This window comes from Salmo salar, chromosome ssa23 (assembly GCF_905237065.1).
Source record: "Salmo salar chromosome ssa23, Ssal_v3.1, whole genome shotgun sequence".
NCBI classification, from domain to species: domain Eukaryota; kingdom Metazoa; phylum Chordata; class Actinopteri; order Salmoniformes; family Salmonidae; genus Salmo; species Salmo salar.
The window spans coordinates 38,699,029-38,725,855 of NC_059464.1; the positions used below are offsets into that span (position 1 = coordinate 38,699,029).

General features: G+C 42.3%; 1 protein-coding gene across 3 annotated transcripts in view; it reads right to left on the reverse strand.

Moving 5' to 3' along the window:
* Positions 1–1,596: 1,596 nt before the first annotated feature.
* tafa5 (TAFA chemokine like family member 5) overlaps positions 1,597–26,827 on the reverse strand; it is a 125,113-nt gene continuing 99,882 nt past the window's right edge. For 2 of the 3 annotated variants that reach the window (XR_001323779.2, XR_001323780.2), the window contains exons 3-5: positions 13,598–13,725; positions 4,864–4,998; positions 1,597–2,703 (exon numbers count right to left, since the gene is read on the reverse strand). Coding sequence is in view for 1 of the 3 variants with exons in the window: in XM_014170012.2 (XP_014025487.1) it covers positions 2,695–2,703; positions 13,598–13,725 (137 nt within the window). In the remaining 2 variants the exon portion in view is untranslated. The remainder of the gene's footprint in view (positions 2,704–4,863; positions 4,999–13,597; positions 13,726–26,827) is intronic. The other variant, XM_014170012.2, reaches the window with a different exon arrangement.

Sequence of the window (26,827 nt, forward strand, 5' to 3'; positions counted from 1 at the left end):
CATGAATTTTACCCAGTACCAGGATATTTTTGCCAAAGACCTGGTTGCCTCTGCCAGGAGGCTGAAACTTGGCCGCAAGTAGATCTTCCAGAAAGACAATAACCCCAAGCACACATCAAAATCCACACAAAAAATATCAGTTATCTACAAAATAAACATTTTGCAATGGCCATCTCAGTCTCTGGACTTCAACCCCATTGAAAACATGTAGTTTGAATTGGAGAGGGCAGTCCATAAGCACAGACAAAGGATATCAAGTATCTGGAAAGATTCTGTATGGAGGAATGGTCAAGATCCCTCCCAATGTGTTCTCCAATCTCAAAAGCATTTTAGAAAAAGGCTCAGTGCCATTAACCTCGAAATGTGAGGTATTGAAAGGCATTGAAAACCAGGTTGCCAATAATTTTGATCTTAAAAAAAAATATATGTTCCTTGTTTAACAAAATCTCTTTCTCTGAGCAATTGCGTTTAGTATAAAGTAATATAATTTCCCAAACAATATTAGAATGATTTATTTTATACAGTGATGTTTCTCATCGTTATCAAGGGTGTCAATAATTTCACACCCCACTGTATATGATGCTCTGTTTATTTAAATACAAATACATTTTGTGGAGCCTAGTATTTTTATTATTAGTTTTTTGCTCCCAAATTTTGGACCCGACTGTATGTCATATGGAAATACTCTATGCAAGTGATTTGATATCCTCTTTGATGTAATTTTACTTTGATGGCACAAAGGCATTTAAATGGCCATGTGCGAACAGCATCTAAAGAGCATGATACTCATGTCTTCCAGACTCAAAATCTACAGGAAATATTGTGAAAGTAGACCATGTGTAATCTGTATATTATTGATACTTTTTCACTAATTAGCCACATTGATGCAACCGGATTATGTTGATGAAGTCAGTTGAAATAAGGAGGAAACAATTAGTTAAATCCATGTTTGTCTAGAGATGGTACTGTAGGATGAGAGATGTTGTAAATCAATGTTTACCTATGTATATGATATTCCCATGAATTCTCTCTGATATAAAGTAAAATCTTTACAGAATCCCAGAGAAAACTTGCATTGAGATTACAGACAGTGGAAGAAGTTGTGTTTAAATGGGCCCATAATAGAGTACGTATTTGCCACTCATTGATCCAATACTCCAATGCTATAGCATAATCCCACCACTAAGGTTGAACTACTAACAGGACGTTCATACTGCTCGCGACCTTCCGTACCATGATGCTGAAATGATCCTATGTGTGTTTCTTCTGAACAGCATGCAAAACAGCATGTTGGTGGTAGCCTCACCGGCAGTGTCGAAGTTCTCTAGCGCCAGAGCTTCTCTCCCCCATTGGCTATTGCAAAAGTAGCCTTGTCCCTTTCTGAGCTTTGGTTGCAAACTGTAGTCGCCAATGAGTAACTCACTAAATGTCTCCCCCTTCCATTGAAAATGGCAGTAGCTTGGCCATTGAATGTAGTTTAAGTGGTTTGAAAAATAAAACCCCAAATTGTGCAACATTTTCACAAAGGTTACTGGGGGGGCTATAAAAGTAGAACATTTAGAACATATAACCTTTCTTCAGAAATGGGCTCTGTACTATGATCTGAATGCTTTAATTCTGTTCCTTCTTCATTTCATGTTAAATAATTGACTTGATGAAAAAACTTGTTCAAATGAACAAGAGGCCAGTAGGTTAAGGACATAGCTCATTGCCAATCATAAACTGTGGATACACAATGTGACCACATTTTCAGTGTTAAATAAGGTTTTCTACAAAGATACAACATATAAAACTGTTAAATATATAACTTTAGGCTTTTGAAAATACATTTAATGTTTCTTTCCCCCAAACAGATATGATGTATTTACTCTTTTCCTCCTCTTCTTTACTGGTGAGAAATGATTTGTTTCTTTCACTATAACCAGTCATGCTGACTGCAAATTGTCCAAATATAGCAATTGAAAATGTATATCTGATTTAATGTATGTTCAAAATAGAGCAGTGAGTATACAAGTACAGTTTAGTAGTCCAAGAGAAACATCATTGACGAATTACACAACGTCCCTTGACTTTTTCCATTCAGTATTCGTCATTCATTTGTACACAATTACTCTGCACAACACATCACTTTTATCACCATGTGTACATTTGTGGGTATGTCTAGAGTCTGTAATATTGTGAGAGGGAATATGGGATTGCATGTTTCATCAACTTGGAAAAGTCTCTAAACCCCTCATCCCAAAGTCCACTGAGTCTCCAAAATATGGAGCAGTCGGCTATCTTTTTCTTTGGTCTGTAAAATCACTACAGAGGAGTTGCCAAGCGTAAACTCCAAAAGAAACATTTTGTCCCGTGTCTCCAAAGTCTAGTTGGGTCAGATCCAGAAGTTCATGACGACACACATCAGAATTCTCCAAACTCAACTGAAAAATAAGTTCTGTCTCCCATGGAATAATAGAGCATTGCAGAGTCCATATGTTCCATGTTAAGCTCCAACTCCTGTATTTGGAGTCCGGGCCTTTGGCAACGTAGGTTCTACGTGGCTTCACGCTGCTGCACAGAACGACAGACGGACAGCTGATGATAAGACGACGTATGCTCCACACAGGCGGTGACGATGGACTATGGGAAGCAGCTCACACACCATCCCCTCTCTCTCGCTCTCTCGCTCGGGAGCGTCTGTCCCCGCCATCATCAGGAGACCTGGGAATCGATAGGAACACAACAGCCGTCAGGGGAGAAGAGGATGCAGGACGACATGCGACATCTGGCTCTGAGAGCCCTTCTGCTTGTAAAAGCAATGTATTTATGGTGACGGCCACCGTCGATAAAATTGCAAGACCATCACTTCAGGGGACTCAATGCAGCATGTTATGTGTGATTCAGAAAACACTGGGGTTTGACATCAGGAGTCTGAATGTTTCGAGCTGCAGATTCTCTCTCTCTCTACCCCCCCCTCTCTCTCTCTCTCTGTCGCAAACACTTTTAAAGATTAACAATATTTTATTTCCATATCCATGTCTTGTGTTCTATAGATAAAATTGCACAGAATGTTCTTTATTCTCTGACTGTGTCACGTTCATTTCAGTTAATGAACTCGCTCTAATGATGCCAAGCTGTTGCTCAAGTTAAGATTAGACACGCGTAAGATGTAAATGAAGTGACGAATACCGTGGCGTGAGGCAGACCTCACTGTCTGACTGAGTCTTCATTCAATTGAATACCATCACTTTCGATGACCCAACAGTACAGGGGTTAAAGAGTGTGACAGATCTTCTCCATACACAGATAGATTTGAAATGTAATCAGAGTTGTTTCGAATTCACTGCAACTTGACACAGCCCTTAATGTACCAAAGATAGTGTGGGGCTCCACACTGCCCTCTAGCCATTTGGTTAAGCTAAAAATCATGACAACATCATAGACGAAATGACAAAGTGAAGCAAAATGTCTTCCCTGCGCATTCACAAAGCAATTTAACTGAAGTATGCCTTAGTGCCCTGCATAAGTCGCTGCCCCCACACTTACAATACAATGTCATGCAGGTGTCATGTTTCCTACCTCATTGCAATAGAGGGCACAGTATAGAGGTCATTCTTGCTATATTGATGACTGATACTTCAAGCCTCCACTTGCATCTCAACCACGTGTTACAAACCCTGATATCAAATTAACTCGCCGTATATCCCTCAACACTATATTGACTGTGTATTTTGTGTTGACTGTACTGTTGTTGTCATTCTCGTTGTCCTGCATGATATTGTAAACATTATTTCCCCAATTGGACAATAAAATCAGGAGGCACACTTCAAAAATGACCTCACAAGTAAACATTACCTGACAGAGATCCACAAGTAGACTACAAACAATTATAAACTGGGTGGTTCGAGCCCTGAATGCTGATTGGCTGACAGCCATGGTATATCAGACTGTATAGCATGGGTATGACAAAACATTTATTTTACTGCTCTAATTACGTTGGTAACAAGTTTATAATAGCAGTTTATAATAGCAATAAGACACCACGGCTAAGGGCTGTATCCAGGCACTCCGTGTTGCGTCGTGGATAAAAACAGCTCTTAGCCGTGGGATATAGACCATATACCACACCTCTCAGCCTTTTTGCTTAAATATACCATGGTTGGATTTCTTAAGCCATAGATTCATTTTCCTGCTTGAATCCAAATCAGACTACAGTGGAAATCATGCGTAGCACAGACTATAGAAAGATGCCACGACAAAGGCAGACAGTATATTTATATTTCGGGATAGCACTCAAAGCTTTCTCTAAAAATTAACAACGGAAGACAATATGGGCAGGAAAAGTATTTGTGTCCCTTAAAGGGCAGTGTCGTAGTCAATTCCAGGTGAAGCCTTTGAACAAGTGCACCTTCGGGGCGAGTATGCATTGAATAATTCATAACCGTCTTGTGACAGTCTTGTACATCTGTAATAGGAATTCCAAAGCAAAGGCAAAACAGTACGGTAAGGCCAATGAACCTGGGTTCTAGACTTTTATTTTGTCCCACTGCCAATTGACTCTCCCCTGTATTATTGACTCAAGCTAATTAAACAGGGATCAAATATCAATGTATCTATCATTACAGATATCAGTAATGTCATTATTGTTAACATTTCATCAGATGCTGATCAAATCAAATGTCATTGGTCACATACACATATTTAGCAGATGTTATTGCGGGTGTAGCAAAATGCTTGTGCTTAGGAGATAGAAGCAGATCTGCCATGTCTGTTGGCGTCATCTTGCCCAACATCATTACGGAAGAGAAAACAAGTGTCATTTGCCATCACAAAGGAGTAATCATGCATATGACATTTAGGAGAAACAGAATTCATCTGTACCTTGCTGTGACGCTCTAGCCTGCCAGGATCTGCAGTTTGTTGTTTCTCTCCTGTCTGTCCTTGAAAAGTGGTTGACTTTTGCTGTCTGTCTGGCTGGCAAGGCGTTGTGTCTTTGTGTGTGTGTCGTCATAGGGCCTGAAATCACAGGGAGTGTTTCTTGCATTTTTTGGTCATACAAAAAAGGTGCTATCTAGAAGCTTAAATGGTTCTTCGGCTGTCCCCATAGAAGAACCCTTTGAAGAACTCCCTTGGGTTCCATGTAGAACATTCTAAAAGAGTTCTACCTGGAACCAAAAAGGGTTCTCCTATGGGGACAGCCGCAGAACCAATTTGGAACCCCCCTTTTTTTAAGTGTATGCATAGGGATAAAGCATGGTCTTATACTAAATGAAGTGTGATGCTACGTTTTCTTTGGTTAGATTAAACACGTTTTTGAGCTGTGAAAATGTATACTTGGGTTCAAAATGTCAACATAATAACGTTTTTTTGTGTTAACAAAAACAAACTTAACTGTGTAGCAATTGAAACATTCTCTATTGCAGTGCTACACCTATATTGTTTCTCCAGGAATTCCCAGTTATTTGTTTTGATAGAAAAATAATTAGATTTTTGATTACCCAATGTATAGATACTCATGGCAATGTAGCATAGCTAGCACAGGACAAAGCATAGTGATGTTTGGAAGCATGACGCAATGATGGCACAACCAGTGGAATACAGGGATAAATCCTAAATGCATAAGGATACAGCATTGTTGATACAGACAATAAAGATGCAAGGTGAACCATATGCTCGAGACCAAATATGATTAGTCAACAGAAATTCAATGAGCAACACAGTTACTAACACATTGGAAGTAATTCTGAGGAATAAAGTTGTTGTTTCCCGCAGTTAAATAGGGAAAATAGTGTTGACATTGGGAGAATGCTGAGATGAGGTTATCGCTGCCTCTTATGTTCTGACCTATGACCAGTCTATATTGGATTTCACCTCCATAATGCTTAATGTTAGGATTGGTGAAGGGTTGGCAGATCCTACAACCTTGAGTCATTCTGCACTGTGTTAGGACGAACAGCTGTCCTCTCCATGGTGATTGTGTTCGAACTGTGATTTGATTGGTCCTGGTAAAGCCTGGCTGCCCAATGGGATCAATTAGGGAAAGAGAATCAGCTCCACCACAGCCCAGTCTATCTGTCTTCTTATAGATCTCTGTACTGTCCACTCATGCATTCCCCCAATCGGAAGAGCTGGGCACCCACACGCACACACACACTCTAATATAGTTCATGTCAAAACTCTTTATTAAAAATGTGTTGCATACATAGGGAAAGAGTTGTGGTCCTGACAGTACATGAAAATTAACCATACCTTGTCTCTGTCTCTTCACATTGACTGTTCATGCCTGCTGCCAAATATGACTGATTACAGTAATCTCATTCCTCAGTGTTAATGATAATGTACCACAGAATGTTCATTTTTAGTCTGCCACACAGTAAAGAGAGAGGTAATAACCGATGAGCTTTATCATATAATTAAGAACTTTCACTGCATCTAGAAATTGAGTGTGAATGTGAATACGGGATGGCAATAACCGCTTTTTGGGTTTTAATAAAATGGATGTTGTTATCTGTCATAATTTTTTTGCCATAAATAGGCCTGCTAAAATTAATTGGAAAACAAAAGGGGCTGTGTTTCTTGCGTTTGCACATAATTAAGTATGGTAAAAAATAAATAAAAGGAATTTGTTTTGAGAGCAAAACAAGATGAGATTTGATTGAGTTAAGCAGGCAAGCAATTGGCAAATATCTCAAAGCAACAACAAAAAAACGAGCGTGTTTGTGAGTTAGCCTGTATCAGCTCTGCCTTATTCTTTGTTGAGCCAAACCTTCTGGTCCACTGCTTTAGCTGGTCATATGCAAAGATATTTTGGGCAGGGTCGCTAGTTATGATGTAGGGTGCCGTCTTTCGGACGGGACTTTAAAACGGGTGTCCTGACTCTCTGTGGTCGCTAAAAATCCCATGGCACTTATCGTAAGAGTAGGGGTGTTAACCATGGTGTCCTGGCTAAATTCCCAATCTGGCCCTCATACCATCATGGTCACCTAATCATCCCCAGTTTCCAATTACAATTGGCTCATTCACCCCCCATCCACTCCCCTGTAACTATTCCCCAGGTCGTTGCTGTAAATGAGAATGTGTTCTCAGTAAAATTACCTGGTAAAATAAGGGTAAGAAAAATTAAAAAAATAAAATATTTTGGTTGTTCTAGCAACTGCATAATGCTAGCTAACATAATTGTAGCTAGCACAACATGTATAGCTGATGTGTAAGCTACTTTCACTTGAAACTTGATTTTGTGACATTACATCTCATGGACAATATCTAAACATGTCAACACAAGTGTGTTAATTCAGGTCAAGACTAGAGTATGTGCAGTAAGGCCAGTTTCAGATGCATTGGGCTTGCTAGCTGCATACCTGCCCCTGTCAACAATGTCTGTGATTAGATTGTGTGGCTGAAGGTATTTATTGAATCAGGATAAGGCCTGCTCTACTCCTTGCCCTTATTGCTCAAAAAAGTCTAGACAGACGATGACAGCGAACCTAGACTGCTTGGCATGACAATGAATGACAAAAGACTGAAGCATAGGCTATACAGATACGTGAAGAACATCCAATGCCCCTAAATCATTCTGCTAAATGGAAAATAGGCTTACATTTTTCTTACCAGCTTGAAGCTTATAAGATGGGAATATTATGTTAAACATGCTGTAATATTGGTGTTCAAATTATCCATGCATTTATATAGCGAAAAGGCTAATTCCTCTGCCATTGTTAGCCTATTATACTGTCAGAAAAGAACCAGGTATCGTGAGTTGATTTGGCTGGTGACTCTATCAACTTCCCCTCTACTTCCTCTCTCCAAACTCTCTCTGCCTCTCTTTCCTTCTTTCTTTCTGAATCCCTTTCCCTCTCCAGCAGTAATAGTTTCATGCAGGGAAGAACAGACTCTCCTCTCCCATTGTTAAATCTGTCCAATTACATTGCACCATTTTAGATGCCCATGACACAATATCCAGGTACAAGCACAAGGAAGTCTGAGCATGATTCAGCATCCACTGAATGACAGAATATATTGCCATGCTGCGAGGAACATTAAATCAGGGGATACAAAAAAGCCAAGAGACAGAGATACATCAAGAAAGTTGAAATCATGCTTGTTAATCTTAGGTAAAGTAAAAGATGGATCCGTAAAATAAATATGGAAATTGAATTGCAGAATGTGAAGACGTGCTTAAGGGCGGCCCATATGAGAATGTTTGGACATTTTAAGATGATCAGTTTAATGAGTCTAATATTATAACTTTCACACTGTAAAATGCATTTTATATACATTACATTAGCATGCTGTAAAAAATATACTGAGGCTGTAACATTCATCTTTATAGTCTTATAAAAAAAAGTCACTTTTATACACATTAAGCTGCACATATTTGGCAATCACGTACTAAGCTATATGTTAGACCTCAGGGTCCGGTAGAGCTGCTGTACCCTACGGGAGGCTTTCATTCCAACCCTAACCTAGCACACCTGATTCTACTAATTAGCTGTTCACCAGGTTATTGATTAGCTATATCAGGTGTTATCATGGGACTGGATTGGAAGCCTGCACATCCAGTGGCTCTCCATGACCAGAGTTAGAGAACGCTGGCTTATCTCAATGATATCCAAGTCAAAATGCTCAAGTTTTAAGTATGGAGAAAACAGTTTGCCATAACCACTCCTTATTTCATGAATTAGAAATCAGTAATGCCTCTAGGTCAGTGTGTACTACTTAGTACTGTATAAAATCTAAATATATAATCCAATACATGTGGTAACATGCCTAAACATTTTGCAAACATTATGTAATGAGATGTGTTAATGTCCTGTATGTGATTATAAAATGTAAAAAGCACTCAAGCCCAATCCATAGTTTTAAGACCATCTGTAGACAACGCCCTTGGATGAAAATGTCACTACTTACTGTGACTTGCACAACTTTTTACTTTTTAGTCTGGGGCAAAGGAGTTCAACATAATTGAGTCAAATGTATTCTATAACAACATCTGAATTCATTAGTTTCTGTGTAGTCAGCCACGGCTGGGCTTAACTTTGGAGGTCTGTGTTGTTAAGTTAGGGGAAAAAAGTATTGCCTTCTTATCCCTGCTAAAGCTTTGTGGTTACATAGCAGAATCCCTTAGCATCGGACACAATTGGCACAAAATGGAGTCTGCCACTGCAATACAGGAGATGGCTCTAACGGTCCACCAAGGGACACCTGTTATTTTAGACAGAATTTACAGGGTTAGTAGCTCCCTTGCCCCCTGTCCATCTTTAAAACAAGCCCCATTGAAAGCAATGGCGCCTGAACAGAGGGTTTCTGCACATAAAATGCTGGACTTTCAAAGCGATCCTTGGGTTGACAGGTTTCATTATTCAGTACCTAGACTGACAGCCCACCAGCCTCCTGTCTCAGGCTGCCAACCATGGCACTGAAAGCCTGAGCATGCATGACTACCCCTCAGACTTTAAGACACTTCTGGAGGGAAATTCAGAGAATTCTACCTGATTCTTTGCGATGTAGAAAACTATCACAGGTGTTTATGATAGTCAGAAGACACCTATAGGATGTGTATGTTAGCAGGATGTGTATGTTAGCAGGATGTGTACGTTAGCAGGATGTGTATGTTAGCAGTTGTTAGCAGGATGTGTACGTTAGCAGGATGTGTACGTTAGCAGGATGTGTACGTTAGCAGGATGTGTATGTTAGCAGTATGTTAGCAGGATGTGTATGTTAGCAGGATGTGTATGTTAGCAGGATGTATACGTTAGCAGGATGTGTACGTTAGCAGGATGTGTACGTTAGCAGGATGTGTACGTTAGCAGGATGTGTACGTTAGCAGGATGTGTATGTTAGCTGCTATTGACAACGTAGAGAAGTACGCAACCTTAATGCAATGACAAATTTGTAAATTATAAGCTTTTAGTTAATGCCTTATCTTTGTATGAATGTTAACAATAAGCTATTAGGTTGATGAGCTGCAGTGCATGTGTTCTGTAAACGCTATATGGCGTAGATATAAATGAACAACCTTTCTGCCCCATTTATGAACATCAGACAACATGCCAATGATGGGGATGCAAATGAATGTAGCAGAATGACCCTGTTGAAATGGAGCTCCTTGATCACCGCTGAAATGGATGCCCTGACAAGAGAGCGACAGAAGTACCATTCAGGGAGTGGCATTAAGTGTGCATGAGTGAGAATTATTTAATCAACACACTTAAGCTTTGGTTTCCTTTCTGTTATCACAAAGACACACACAAAAAAAATGCTGTAACACATTGAAATAGCTACATGATGCAGCCATACAAAAAGCTAATCACATCAGTCACTGACCACATAGACATATGTGACAAAGACTCATTCAATTGAGTTATCTTGAAAATGACTTGTAGACAGGTGTTAAGACAGGTCACAGGACAGGTGTTAAGACAGGCCTCTGGACAAGTGTTAAGACAGGCCTCTGGAAAAGTGTTAAGACAGGCCTCTGGAAAAGTGTTATGACAGGCCTCTGGAAAAGTGTTATGACAGGCCTCTGGAAAAGTGTTATGACAGGCCTCTGGAAAAGTGTTATGACAGGCCTCTGGAAAAGCGTTATGACAGGCCTCTGGAAAAGCGTTATGACAGGCCTCTGGAAAAGCGTTATGACAGGCCTCTGGAAAAGCGTTTTGACAGGCCTCTGGACAAGCGTTATGACAGGCCTCTGGACAAGCGTTATGACAGGCCTCTGGACAAGCGTTATGACAGGCCTCTGGACAAGCGTTATGACAGGTCTCTGGACAAGCGTTATGACAGGTCTCTGGACAAGCGTTATGACAGGTCTCTGGACAAGCGTTATGACAGGTCACTGGACAAGCGTTATGACAGGTCACTGGACAAGCGTTATGACAGGTCTCTGGACAGGCGTTAAGGCAGGTCTCTGGACAGGCGTTAAGGCAGGTCTCTGGACAGGCGTTAAGGCAGGTCTCTGGACAGGCGTTAAGGCAGGTCTCTGGAAAGGTCTCTGGACAGGTGTTCAGACGGGTCTTTGGACAGGTGTTAAGACGGGTCTCTGGACAGGGGTTAAGACGGGTCTCTGGACAGGGGTTAAGACGGGTCTCTGGACAGGGGTTAAGACGGGTCTCTGGACAGGGGTTAAGACGGGTCTCTGGACAGGGGTTAAGACGGGTCTCTGGACAGGGGTTAAGACGGGTCTCTGGACAGGGGTTAAGACGGGTCTCTGGACAGGGGTTAAGACGGGTCTCTGGACAGGGGTTAAGACGGGTCTCTGGACAGGGGTTAAGACGGGTCTCTGGACAGGGGTTAAGACGGGTCTCTGGACAGGGGTTAAGACGGGTCTCTGGACAGGGGTTAAGACGGGTCTCTGGACAGGTCTTAAGACGGGTCTCTGGACAGGTCTTAAGACGGGTCTCTGGACAGGTCTTAAGACGGGTCTCTGGACAGGTGTTAAGACGGGTCTCTGGACAGGTGTTAAGACGGGCCTCTGGAAAAGTGTTAAGACAGGCCTCTGGACAAGTGTTAAGACAGGCCTCTGGAAAAGTGTTAAGACGGGCCTCTGGAAAAGTGTTAAGACAGGCCTCTGGAAAAGTGTTATGACAGGCCTCTGGAAAAGTGTTATGACAGGCCTCTGGAAAAGTGTTATGACAGGCCTCTGGAAAAGTGTTATGACAGGCCTCTGGAAAAGTGTTATGACAGGCCTCTGGAAAAGTGTTATGACAGGCCTCTGGAAAAGTGTTATGACAGGCCTCTGGAAAAGTGTTATGACAGGCCTCTGGAAAAGTGTTATGACAGGCCTCTGGAAAAGCGTTATGACAGGCCTCTGGAAAAGCGTTATGACAGGCCTCTGGAAAAGCGTTATGACAGGCCTCTGGAAAAGCGTTATGACAGGCCTCTGGAAAAGCGTTATGACAGGCCTCTGGAAAAGCGTTATGACAGGCCTCTGGAAAAGCGTTATGACAGGCCTCTGGAAAAGCGTTATGACAGGCCTCTGGAAAAGCGTTATGACAGGCCTCTGGAAAAGCGTTATGACAGGCCTCTGGAAAAGCGTTATGACAGGCCTCTGGAAAAGCGTTATGACAGGCCTCTGGACAAGCGTTATGACAGGCCTCTGGACAAGCGTTATGACAGGCCTCTGGACAAGCGTTATGACAGGCCTCTGGACAAGCGTTATGACAGGTCTCTGGACAAGCGTTATGACAGGTCTCTGGACAAGCGTTATGACAGGTCTCTGGACAAGCGTTATGACAGGTCTCTGGACAAGCGTTAAGACAGGTCTCTGGACAGGCGTTATGACAGGTCTCTGGACAAGCGTTATGACAGGTCTCTGGACAAGCGTTATGACAGGTCTCTGGACAAGCGTTATGACAGGTCTCTGGACAGGCGTTATGACAGGTCTCTGGACAGGCGTTAAGGCAGGTCTCTGGACAGGCGTTATGACAGGTCTCTGGACAGGCGTTAAGGCAGGTCTCTGGACAGGCGTTAAGGCAGGTCTCTGGACAGGCGTTAAGGCAGGTCTCTGGACAGGCGTTAAGGCAGGTCTCTGGACAGGCGTTAAGGCAGGTCTCTGGACAGGCGTTAAGGCAGGTCTCTGGACAGGCGTTAAGGCAGGTCTCTGGACAGGCGTTAAGGCAGGTCTCTGGACAGGCGTTAAGGCAGGTCTCTGGACAGGCGTTAAGGCAGGTCTCTGGACAGGCGTTAAGGCAGGTCTCTGGAAAGGTCTCTGGACAGGTGTCCAGACGGGTCTCTGGACAGGTGTCAAGACGGGTCTCTGGACAGGTGTCAAGACGGGTCTCTGGACAGGGGTTAAGACGGGTCTCTGGACAGGGGTTAAGACGGGTCTCTGGACAGGGGTCAAGACGGGTCTCTGGACAGGGGTTAAGACGGGTCTCTGGACAGGGGTTAAGACGGGTCTCTGGACAGGGGTTAAGACGGGTCTCTGGACAGGGGTTAAGACGGGTCTCTGGACAGGGGTTAAGACGGGTCTCTGGACAGGGGTTAAGACGGGTCTCTGGACAGGGGTTAAGACGGGTCTCTGGACAGGTGTTAAGACGGGTCTCTGGACAGGGGTTAAGACGGGTCTCTGGACAGGTGTTAAGACGGGTCTCTGGACAGGTGTTAAGACGGGTCTCTGGACAGGTGTTAAGACGGGTCTCTGGACAGGGGTTAAGACGGGTCTCTGGACAGGGGTTAAGACGGGTCTCTGGACAGGGGTTAAGACGGGTCTCTGGACAGGGGTTAAGACGGGTCTCTGGACAGGGGTTAAGACGGGTCTCTGGACAGGGGTTAAGACGGGTCTCTGGACAGGTGTTAAGACGGGTCTCTGGACAGGTCTTAAGACGGGTCTCTGGACAGGTCTTAAGACGGGTCTCTGGACAGGTCTTAAGACGGGTCTCTGGACAGGTCTTAAGACGGGTCTCTGGACAGGTCTTAAGACGGGTCTCTGGACAGGTCTTAAGACAGGTCTTATGACGGGTCTCTGGACACGTCTTATGACGGTCATATGAGAGGTCTTATGAGAGGTCTTATGAGAGGTCTTATGAGAGGTCTCTGGACAGGTGTTATGACTACGAACTCTGGTCACTTTAACTGTGACAGATTGTGGTCACGAGGCTTTGCAGTCTTGTCTTACCGTGGTGGTCTTCACCCGGCCCCCTGGCTGTGTGCAGGTCCAGCCCGAGTGGTTTACTAAGAGGTCACAGCCCTCGTCATCCAAGCAAGGCGTCATCTCACACCACTGCCGGCTTCTCACAATGAGAGCTGTGGGGAGAGGAGAGAAAGAGGGATGGTTAACTATTGCCGAATCTATCAAACAAATGAAAAAAAAGCCTGTGGACAGACAGGGACATAGATAGAGACAGAGGGGAGAGAGAGAGAGATAGCGACAAAGAGAGTTAGTGAGTGATTAAGCAAGAGAGAGAGCGAGAGTGAGACAGAGAGGAAAGTGATAAACATTGGAGAACATGTAGGATTTGCAGCACAGGGATGGAGAGGGGACATGTTATGAAAGACCATTGATCATTGAGCTTATGAAGCAGGAACGCTCTAATGATCAGCACACTGCTGTATACCATCTGATCTCGGGTTGTTATAATTCACAGCCCACTGGAGGGAACCAACCAATGCCTGCGCTTAGATTTCACGATGGGTTGCGGCAAGGCTCTCTCGACCTTATCAAACCATACTCTTTGATGAAACAAAGTGAATGGTATGTATATGTGTGTGTGCGTACGTGTATGTGTGTGTGCGTACGGTGTATGTGTGTGTGTGTGTGTCCGTGCGTGAGAGAGACACCTGCTCAACACTGGAGATTGCAGCCCTCCACAATACCACATTTTGGGAAAGAGTGTGTGTTCAGGTGTTATTAAACCCCCTGTACATTAGCACACTCAGAGGTTAAACAACACACAGCAAGGGTAACCACAACCACAAAGAGGCCAGAATAAAACACGCCAAATGAATAATTAGATCTGTGATTATAAAACAGAACATTTTAGCTCTACAAAGAGCCTTCTCCTCTTGAAGTAGACCTGTTTTTATACTTGATCATACACATGTCTATTTATAAGAAACTAGGGCATTCGCACACTTGCATTTCCATATCATGACATCCCAATTGGCCCTCAGAGAGAGAGTGGTATAGGGAGAAAGAGAGAGAGAGAGAGAGAGAGAGGGGGATAGGGAGAAAGAGAGAGAGAGAGAGAGAGAGAGAGGGGATAGGGAGAAAGAGAGAGAGAGAGAGAGAGAGAGAGTTGCATATTTAGGTCCAGGGGAAAATGAAATTGAGCAGAATATAGCTTATAACAAACAAAAACTAAAGTATGCAAATGGTGGCACATACAGCATCAGGGAAAAAAGGAGTCACCTTTGCACATACATAAAGCCAAGGGCAACATTATTGTGTTCACACAGCGAAAGGAAGAACACTCAATTACCACTACAAGCAGTACAAACAAATCAATTGTACAAACTCAATTAAGTTACAGTAGATTTAATAGAAAGACTGTAATAGAAAGATAAAATACATGTTTTCTCAAACAGAGGATCTACTGTTGGTGCAACTGCCTATGCCAAATTTGTTTCAATGTTGTCATGGGAACACCTGATGCCAATTTTATTTGCATTTTTTTTATAATTGTTTAAAATATATGTTCAATCAATTGGCAGATTAACAGCATTGGACAAATAACAAAAACATTGTAAGCGCATGTCCACCAAATTTCTTAAACAGGACACATGTTGACCCCAGGAAGAGTAGCTGCTGCTTTCACAACAGCTAATCGGGATCCTAATAAAATACCAAAATGTAATCACAACATTTTTTGGGACAAGGGAGAAGGGAAGAATAATGAAAGTTATAACTTTAAGTGAAACAGATCCTTATAATTCACATCCCTGTCCACCTCAATGAAATTAAACTTTGCCAGGGATGCTGCGGGGATCCTTCTGGAAGTGAACAATTTGCATGGGGAGGCATTTGAATACCAGAGATATGGATAACAAATTTAGAGGGAGAGGCCAAACCATTTATACTATACGAAACGCATTCAGGTACCCTGCACTAAATTCCTAGCGCTACCAGAGGATGGTATAGAAAATTAAATGGTATTTGGACTGCTTAACAAGGTAATGCATTCTCCTTTGGTGAAATTGTATAGTGATAAACTGTTAGCCTCAATTATCAATCTGAATTTCCATTGAACAGCACCATGGGACATGAGACCCTCTCAAAAATGGTCCTTAATTCAATTCTTCCATTTCCGCATACCTTTATCTGATGTGGTAGGGGGTATATCAATAACACCAATCACCACGCTGCCCGCCTTCCCGAGGTCATTCCCACCTTCAGATAACAATCAATTCAAGTTATTGTTCTCCTTCATTATCCCACCATTAGCTGTGGCGGCCACTCAACTGAAACAGCTGGGGATCCAAAGGCAATCTCTGTTGTGAAATAATAATCATGAAAAGAAGAAGAAACAACCTGGATGTAATCTACCTACGTGAAGGTGTGTGTGTGTGAGAGTGCAGATGGAGAGGAGGTGGGCGTGGATGGGGGCACAGTTCATCTTGTGGAGATAAGACAGAAATAACATTATTACATCCACCAGTGGGGCAGTATGTCTGTGAAATAGCATATCACTGAGCCGTCAACAGCTGCCGCCCCGGGTGATAAATCCTGCTTAATATGGTGTGAAGCCGGGGGTCTGCCAAGATAGGGGCTGGGGCTGCTAATCTGCCCCAAGGACAGGACAGGGAATACAGAGAGAACACACCTCCTTCTTTCCTATACCTGTATATTTACTGCCTCTATACAGTACCACAGTACAGAAACCGTAAACGTAACATATTCATTTTGCAGCCTTTTCTGTAGGCAGTGATGGGCAGTATTTCTGTTAAATGTATTTTAAATATGTATTTCAAGTAACTTTACGTATTTTCTAACAAGATACTCTCAAGAGCTGTAATTTCTATTTTAAAATACTTTTCTATACCATTTCTTATAGAGCTTCACAATTATGTGGCCCACTTTCACCCTGCATTGATATTTATCAGAAGTCTGATGGCACTATGATTCACATCAACACCATCATGCCGGAAACCCTAGACCCACCCCAATTCGCATACCTCCCCAACAAATTCACAGATGACGCAATCTCAATCGCACTCTACACTGCCCTTTCCCACCTGGATAAAAGGAACACCTATGTGAGAATGCTGTTCATTGACTACAGCTCAGTGTTCAACACCATAGAGCCCATAAAGCGCATCACTAAGCTAAGGACTCTGGGACTAAACACCTCCCTCTGCAACTGGATCTTGGACTTCCTGACGGGGCACCCCAGATGGTTAGGGTAAGCAACAACACATCTGCCACGCTGATCCTCAACAGTGTGGCCTCTCAGGGGTGCGTGCTTAGTCCCTTCCTGTACTCCCTGTTCACCCAGGACTGAGTGGCCATGCACGACTCCAACACCATCATTAAGTTTGCCGACAACACAACAGTGGTAGGCCTGATCACCGACAACGATGAAACAGCCTATAGGGAGGAGGTCAGAGACCTGGCAGTGTGGCGCCAGGACAACAACCTCTCCCTCAATGTGAGCAAGACAAAGGAGCTGATTGTGGACTACAGGAAAAGGTGGGCCAAACAGGCCCCCATTAACATCGACTGGGCTGTAGTAGAGCGGGTCGAGAGTTTCAAGTTCCTTGGTGTCCACATCACCAACAAACTATCATGGTACAAACACACCAACACAGTCATAAAGATGGCACGACAACACCTTTTCCCCCTCAGTAGACTAAAAAGATTTGCCTGGGTCCCCAGATCCTCAAAACAGTTCTACAGTTGCACCATCAAGAGCATCCTGACCGGTTGCATCACCGCCTGGTATGGCAACTGCTTGGCCTCTGACTGTAAGGTGCTACAGAGGGTAGTGCATATGGTCCAATACGTCACTGGGGCCAAGCTTCCTGACATCCAGGACCTATATACTAGGCGGTGTCAGAGGAAGGCCCCAAAAAATTGTCATAGACTCCAGTCACCCAAGTCATAGACTGTTCTCTCTGCTACCGCATGGCAAGCGGTACCGGAGCGCCAAGTCTAGGACCAAAAGGCTCCATAACATCTTCTACCCCCAAGTCATAAGACTGCTGAACAATTAATCAAATAGCCACCCGGACTATTTACATTGACCCTCCCCCTTTGTTTTTACACTCCTGCTACTCGCTGTTTATTATTTATACATATTTAGTTTTTGTTACTTTTGGACTATATCTTTTTTTCACTTTAGTTTATTTAGTAAATATTTTCTTATCTCTATTACTTGATCTGCATTGTTGATTAAGGGCTTGTAAGTAAGCATGTCACGGTAAGGTCTACACCTGTAGTATTCGGCGCATGTGACAAATAACATTTGATTTGATAAGTGTCTGTTAAATGACAAAATGTAAATGGTAAAATGTACACATAAAACATGCCAAGTATTATTCTAATGAGCTCCGCCCCCAAAACAAGACCAATAGTAATACATAGTGTGCTTTGCAGTTGTTCATTTTTACATTTAAATAAAAATGTTGGTCATTTAGCAGATGCTCGTATGCAGAGCGAATTACAGGTAGTGCATTGAACTGAGGTAGATAAAAAGTAAGCAAAAAGTTATATAACCATTACTGAGAATGTTGTTGTTGCTAAGGGGGCTACTTGCTAATATATTTTTGTATTTTAATTAAATACAATACTTTGCAAATGTATGTAGTAATTTATTTTGATATGTTGTTCTTTAGGGTATTTGTAAAAAACTATTGTAATTGTATTTTTGCCCATCCCTGATTGTACGACAGTGAATACTCCTCCTCATTGAGACTGTACCCAGATGTCAGTGAGTTGTTTGTGAGTTTTGTAAATACTGCTGTGCATCTTGTTCCAGTCTCAGTCTTCAGGTCTTAATGGGAGTACCTGCAGAGTAGCAAACCATCTGCATACCCAGACCCCTTAGAGTTAAAGTCTGCCAGTTGCCCCCCATGCATTAGCATTAGCATTAACCACCAAACTCTGTAATGACAGAGCCTTTTAGGGCAGCTAATTTACTGGGTCTTGTTTTCATAGTGTAGCCTCCGATGCTAAGACGCTCAAATCATGTCAGAGGCTGGGCTCATTGAGGCTCCATTGAAGAAGCACAACCCATTCAAGAGGGATAGCTACCAAACTCTCAATAGAGACAAAAACAATCCAGGAGTCACCACTCACTTTTTAGGGGCGGCAGGGTGGTTAAGAGCGTTGGGCTAGTAACCGAAAGGTTGCACGTTTGAATCCCCGAGCTGACAAGGTACAAATCTGTCGTTCTGCCCCTGAACAAGGCAGTTAACCCACTGTTCCTAGGCCGTCATTGAAAATAAGAATTTGTTCTTAACTGACTTGCCTAGTTAAATAGAGGTAAAATAAATATATGGAAACAGTGATAGCCTATCACAATGTTCTGCTTTGCTAAACTGTGTCTACGCCTAACTGCTCAAGCCTTTGTGTTCTGCTTTGACGCAATAAGCGGTTTCTGAGGAGTGCAGTCTGGAAAGTACAAGAGACATCCATGCTTTCTATGTCTATGCTGCATACAGTAATTCACCTAATTAACAATGTTCTCTATTCATCAGCTCACTGGTGCGAGTCACTTCTCTTTCTCACCAAATCACAGGCAGTGCTGTGTTCATGATAAGAAAAAAGCCCTTCTCCATAATTACTCATACATGGCCCCTATTTTAATGAGAATATTCTACTCGTTTGGTGGGCTTGATGAGGGTCTACAAAACGAGGTGTCAACATAGCAGAGGTGAAAAGGTAGAAATGGTTATGAAGCTACTGAGGGTTCTGTTGAAAGTTTGAATTTCTAGTCAAGATGAGCATCTATGACATACCAGCAGTGTTCTATGGATGTTCTGGTACTTCTACGATGGCCCCGGTCAGTAGACAACACAGACATTTGTGATGGAGATGACTGGCTGCATCTCTGCACCAACACTCACCTCCCCCATCTTTCCTACTGTACTGAGCAGGGTCTCAAGTCCAAAATGTAAAATGGATAACTTGATATCAGCTAAATAATAATAATAATAATAATAATAATAATAATAATAATTACATCAATCTATTTTTATTCCTTCTTTTAATACAGTTAGGCTGATAGCACATTGTTTATGAGAGGTATGGGAATATGAATGCTGTCATTTCAGTCATCTGCGATATTCTTTTCAAATGGTAGTTCAATCAGTAAGGTTTGTCTGAATGGCTAGCTCACTTTTGACTTCATTCAGTAAGCAAAATATAATTCTCATTGCTTCCTCTCTATGGGCATAGTGGAATGTATTTGTTAGTTTTACAAACTTTATCACCATCAGCATAGCGTCACGTCTCTCCCCCTCTTTTACTATTAGCCACGTGCGGAATGTCGTTCACCTATTATCCTCTAGCCTATGAGCACAGCACACTAGTACAACTCCACCACGCTAGCTGAGGCACCAATGGGCATAAATCTTGTGATGTATTTATATGTCAACATACCGCTACATTTTTTCACTTGCGTGTTACGTCAACAATTTACTGACAAACCTCCACCTCCCCACCACCACCTGCTGCAGGCCCGTCATTGGCCAACTGAATTAAAGCAGGGAAGCGAGTCTTTCAGCCAGAACTGTCGTGAAGCGATTTGGCCAAACAGAAGTTGATTTATAAGCGAATTACCGTAATATGCCTTGATAAAACAATTCAATTATATTGAAAGTCCTCTAAGCAGGAGAATTGAACTTAGGTTGGATAAATGGGAGCAAGCTTTAATGAAACAAACAAACAGACTCCCACCCTCTATTAACTGTCATGGCTACAGAGCCACACACTAAGACTCCCTCTCTAATGAGACATACGCTGTCTCCGCTGCTCGGAGAGCCTGTCACTCGGCGGGAACGCAGACTATGGAGGAACACAGCTGTTCCCAGTGCAGCCTTTTGTAAATCGATACATCAAAGCGCTGTACTCAGCCTGAACCCAGAACTGCCAGCCAAATGCCCACAAACAAAAAGGCGTTTGACTAATCCAGTCGGAGGTACCTGCACGCACAGTAAGACTGGGCTCCCTGAATATCTGAGTTTATTCACAAGGTACCTAGCAGAGCCACCTCACATTGCCTTAGCTTACCTGACTTATAATTGGGAAATGGGGAATGTACAGAATTTCTCTTTGAAAATATACTGGTATAAAACCTGTAATATGTGTGGGTATTGTTATTCAAAGGTGTAATTAGAAGTGTCAGGGGTGGAATGTAAAAAAAAAATGAGTGAGAGAGAACACAATCCCTGTAAGATTTAATCACAGCTCCAATGAATAAAGGGTATTTTGTCTTGTCATTTTTTTGCAGAGTGTATTAAACTCGGCAGGATAGAGGACATTTTTCTTTGTGTGCTCTTGTGGAGACATTGTTTCTTAATCTAATTCCCTGGGAATGTCTGGAGCTACATCTCTATCCTCAATCATCCCAGGACACCTTCCCTAAGTGCGTGCGCCACACGCTTCCCTTGATAACGCTTTCATTAATTCAGCCGCCTGTCTTTGCTGGTCCTCGGAACAGCTTTCATCGGAAGCCTTGCAGCTCGATCTTAGACCACAAGCTTTCATGGTATCGCTGCTTATGGACATGCTTTATGGATACTAGAAGCACAAGGATCTCAATGGGATCCTTGCTGTGCAGCATGATGCACTGTCCAACTTCAAGCTCTGTCTGAAAAGCAACGAGAGAAGGCATCGGATCTCCCTCATATTGAAGGCACCTGGAGTATGTAGCAACTGCATACATAGGCTACCAATATAGAGAAAAAGGATTCACAAAGAACAGCTTGGTACAAATGACATCTTGCTATTAAAAAGATGTTCATGTGAAAACAGACCATTCATTGCACAGTGAAGTTGCACTAAAGGTGCAGTGTGACAGTTGAATCACACCCTTGACTCGGAACAGCCCCTCTTTTCTCCAAACGGTAAATGCCCCACCACATTCCCCGGAATTCATCTCGAATTCTGCGGGTCCCTATTAGGCCTGAGCGATGGCCCGGTCCCAGCTGTGTTCAGCCAGCATTCTGCAGACAGAGAGGGGGAAGTGGTCTCTGGAGCCTTGGCGGTCTTGACCCAGTTAAGGTAGGCGCTGACTGATGACCGATGCAGAGACCTGCCGACAGGATTTATTGAGACGATAAATGAGAGGGGCTTCGCGTTGCGGTGGACGAGAGATTATTTATATATTTTGATAAAGACTTTTGGTAAGTGCTACACAGCCTTGCGTTGCTGTCTTTAGTTTCTGTTCCTTTGCATGGAAAGTAAAGGCCTAACCCTGTGGGCTTTCCTCAGAGACACGGACACACAGACACACGGACACACAGACACAAACTAAAAGAAGCACCAAACTCGTCTTGATTTAAAAAAAAAATAATAATAATTGTATTCAGTTAAGAACAAATTCTTATTTACAATGACGGCCTACACCAGCCAAAACTGGACCAATTGTGCACCGCCCTCTGGGACTCCCAATCACAGCCGGTTGTGATACAACCTGGATTCAAACCAGGGTGTCTGTAGTGACATCTCAAGCACTGAGATGCAGTGCCTTAGACCGCTGCGCCACTCGGGAGCCCCACTGCAACAAGCTGGGAGAGCTTTGGTCATTGCAACTTCACAAGTCCCTTTCGTTTATAGTCCCCAGAAAAGTCCTGTTAAAAGCTTTTCCACTGAAAATGCAGTTAAAAAAGAACTGAGAACAACACTATGGCATCAAGTGCTGTAAAACATCATATGCTATTTGTGTAATAGTTTAGTTGATAAAAATCCAGAGTAGATTAGCAATTTACAAATATGTCAGTAGCATGACATAAACTGAACCGGGTAACCACCAGTTACACTGTAGAGTTCATAGCTCAGATAGTCAGAGAGCCAACATCTGTGAGCACCGTCTGCCCGGGTGTTGTACTTGACATTTTAAACAAATCAGCTTGAATCAATAGCAAAGGTTACGACAGCAACACTCCGGGCCTCAGCGAAGCTAAATGGAGTCAGTCTGCTTAGTACTGAACCCTGTCCCTCCCCTAAACGCTTGACCGTCTCCGAGCCGGTTCCCTTCCACGATCGATTGGAAACGACGTAAGCCACTCCAAAAAGAGTGGAAGCCTTAAAATACATTTTGAGGTCTTCATTTAGGATTGTTGTGTTGTAAATGCGGAGGACGGATATTAACTGTGGATTTCAGAGGCTTAGAGGTGTTCTGTCCAAGCTAATAGTTTCATAATATCATGGGCAAAATGTATCAGACAATTTAACGGTCAAATTTGAAAAAGACATCAGTTATTCTTGGTACGAGTTCCAGGGAGTTCCAAATTTAAATGATGGAAAGGAAGTACCAATAACAATTAGCGATTGGGTATTTTACAACACAACACACATACCTACGACTACAGAGCCACTCTCTCAGAAACGCTATAGGTCTATCATGATATTCATCAAATGGTAAACAACTAATCAATAGTTCATTTGTCACTGGAGTCACGAGGAAGCAAGTTAGGGGAATTCCAGCTTTTTCCATAACCAAAATGAGACAATCAATTCCCACTTTAGTGAGACTATCAAGGGAAAGGGGCTACAACTCAAAAGAAGGTTGATTGCTCCAAATACCAAAACAACTATCTTTTTCAGTAATCTTTTTACTACACTGAGAGAGTAAAAGTCTTCCTAGGCCCCGTTGGCATTTGGGTCTAAATGGATAGCACAGTGCCCCTTGTCACAGCCTGAGGCTGACTGGAAGTGGCAGGTGTATTATTCTTCTGGTTGCTGGTTCCCTGGACAAATTCTAAGATATTTGAAAGGCTCTGCAGTCACTATAGTGCCCTCTAACAAATATCTCTGTTCAGCATTGCAAAACTTCAAGTTGCGTTCAAGTCTCCAGGACTCGCCAAATTTGAGTTGCACCGATACAAAATGTTATTTAAAAAAAATAAACTTATGTGCAGTTAATTACATTGATCTCAAGACTGTTTCTTCCTAGCCACCGTGCTTCTACACCTGCATTGCTTGCTGTTTGGGGTTTTAGGCTGGGTTTCTGTACAGCACTTTGTGACATCAGCTGATGTAAGAAGGGCTTTATAAATACATTTGATTGATTCATTGATTGATTGTTGACAAAAGACGGACTTAGTCAACAGTCCAGATGTGTCTTAATTCTGAACTAGCTTGCTTTCCATGTCTCCTATCAGCAATTGGCCAATTTATAACTTTGATCTTAGACATCATAAGATGAAACATCTCCCCTAAATGCAGTCTAAATTATGTAGTATCACAATTACCATGGCTAAATATGAAAAATCATTTACCCCCCCAAATGTTCTCAAATGACCCACATTTAGCTGGGAGAGTTGTGTGGCTGCACTTGCCCCTAAGCTGCAGACAGCTACATGAATAAGCCCTCTTGCATCTTCTAGGAAATTGCTTCGCAGCAAGTCACAAACATAGGGTTCATCAATATTAATAGAGGTGTCCATGCAAATGAGCTCCATTCATACTGATGGTGGTTGTAGTGTTTCCAGGTGACAAGAGTTGAATGTGAGTTTGTGTCTCTGACAGGTTTCGAACCCGGGTCTCCTGTGCACCAGAAGACTGAGATAAAGCCTAGGTATTACAAGTAACCTGGTGTTAGGCAACGTTACTCATCACACAAGTGTGGCTCACATACAGCAATTAATACGTACACGTATAAGTTGAAATCAAACTAATCCAGAAAGAAGGTGCTTTCTTGACAAATGTATTCATTGATTCAATTTGAAGCACAAGAAAAGCTATATGTTGTTGTGTGAAATTTCAACCCACAAATAAAGTGAATAAATGAAGAAAAAAAAGACATTACATTACTGTTGGTTATTAAGGTGACCAAAACGTGTATTACATCATAAGAGATGTGGGATTCCAGTCATCTAGGCAGAGATCCTTACTATTTACACTTCATTGGCATCAATCACTTGCAACACTGATTAAATTATTTAATAAAAGCCATTTTGGATGATTGACTTGTATTTATGTCATTTGTTTGGGTCTGTAATGCCAGTTACTCATGCAAAGAAGCTAAATTCATCCGTGTTATGACAATAGCATAAAGGGAACATTTTGTCATCGGTTTACAGCTCTTAGCTCGTATTGAGTGGATCCTTTAAAGGGGATCCTCTCTGGGAAAGGGTGTCACGGGGGAAAATAATCTGCCATGGTGATACAGTACATATTAATTCACGCATCATTTATCCTCTTTCATTGTAGATATCATCTATAATCATTTGCGCTTTTGCCATCCTTCACTTGTTTGTCTCAGCCGTATAGGCTTGTTGCTGAGGTCATAAAAAGGATTTTGAGGCCCCCTCCACTCCCTATATCCCATGAACACCCTCTTATGAAAATTGCCTGGAGTGACAGAGTGGAAGAATGTGCGTTTTTTTTTATGTTGTCTCTTTTTTATGTGGCCCCAGACCAAATGGATGTTGTGTGGGATAATGATGTATGTCCTCATGCGTTAAGGGGACTTGTGAGAGCACATCATGTTTTACTGCTGCAACAGCGAACATTCCCAAGGACAAATGTCTGGCCTGGTCACCTATATTTTCCAATGTATTTTGAGACATAATTTGGCGATAACAATAGAGCATAATTGTAGGCAGTAAAGAGTATCACACACATGACTAGTCCCTCACTGGATTTGCCATTCAAATCCCCCTATGAAAGAGAAAGTATAGGCAACAACTTCCCAGTATGCGCAGCTGGTTGAAACAGTCAAGTTGCGTGACTTCTCAGCCAGGCTTGCCATCAGAACTGCATGGGTCATGCCTCAATCAAGTGTAAACTGCCTTCATGGGACACACTGCTGTGCAAACAAAACACACTCCTGAAATATATGTCTTCAATGCTGGTTTTCAATCTATTGGTTAATTTGTTGAGAAAGTAAGGAACTCAAAGCCGTTCCCACCCCAGGAACATCCCTAAACACAAAATCAATTCAAATCTGTCTATTACATTACAATAACATAAAAAATAATGAAAAGCGAATCAAAAGGCAGGTCATGATATGAGAAAATTGACTATTTGTGTTACAGCAAAATGATTTAGTGCCTTCTAAATTAGTCCCTTGGCTGTACACAACGCTTTCTCTGAAAAAGAAGCATCTCTGTGATGTTTTTGTGTCCTTCAAAATGCTAATGGCCTAATGAACAACATCGTTCCTTATTCCAAATGACTAGAAACTGTAGGGAGTCGCATCATATCGTCTAAACACCGTCACATGAAAGGACCAAGACCTTAGCTTCTTTCCAATAGACAGATTACAATCCTCAAATTCAGCCTTTGATCCTAGTCCCCCGAGAATTCATTACAACATGCTTGTCTCCATGGCACATCTTAAGCACTTCTAAAAGATCCTCTCTGAAGATTGCTAAATGACCTGAAAAAAAACATATCACAGTGACTGATGACAGCAAAACAAATGTGCGTGTGTGTAAATCTCTTCCAATGCACCAGCATGTGTAGTGTTGAAATGCATACTGAAAATTGTGTTCTATTATCTGACAATTACTGCAATGGTATACATGCCTCGATTGACTGTACCATGTTCGATTTCCTCAAACAACAACTGCAATTTTAACAATAACTTTAATAGTTTTCGAAGACTGCCTTGTCTCATGCTGCTTCAATAAAAGATGTGGTTAGTTTATGTTTGGAAAGAGCCTGAAGGATTGCGTAAATGCTAAAGGTCTTCTATACTAAAAAAGAGGAGCTAACATACTTTAACCTCTGCGGGATCGGTCCCCCCAGTGTGACAGTTGAGCTAACGTAGGCTAATGTGATTAGCATGAGGTTTTAAGTAACAAAAACATTTCCCAGGACATGGAAATATCTGATATGGGCAGAAAGTTTACATTCTTGTTAATCTAACTGCACTGTCCGATTTACAGTAGCTATTACAGTGAAATAGTACCATGCTATTGTTTGAGGAGAGTGCACAATTATGAACTTGAAAATGTATTACTAAACCAATTAGGCACATTTGAGCAGTCTTGATACAACATTTTGAACAGATATCAATGGTTCATTGGATCAGTCTAAAACTTTGCACATACACTGCTGCCATCTAGTGGCCAAAATCTAAATTGCACATGGGCTGGAATAATACATTATGGCCTTTCTCTTGCATTTAAAAAATGATGGTACAAAAACAAACAAAAAAAACATTTTTTTTCTTCATATTATCTTTTACCAGATCTAATGTGTTATCTCCTACATTCATTTCACATTTCCACAAAC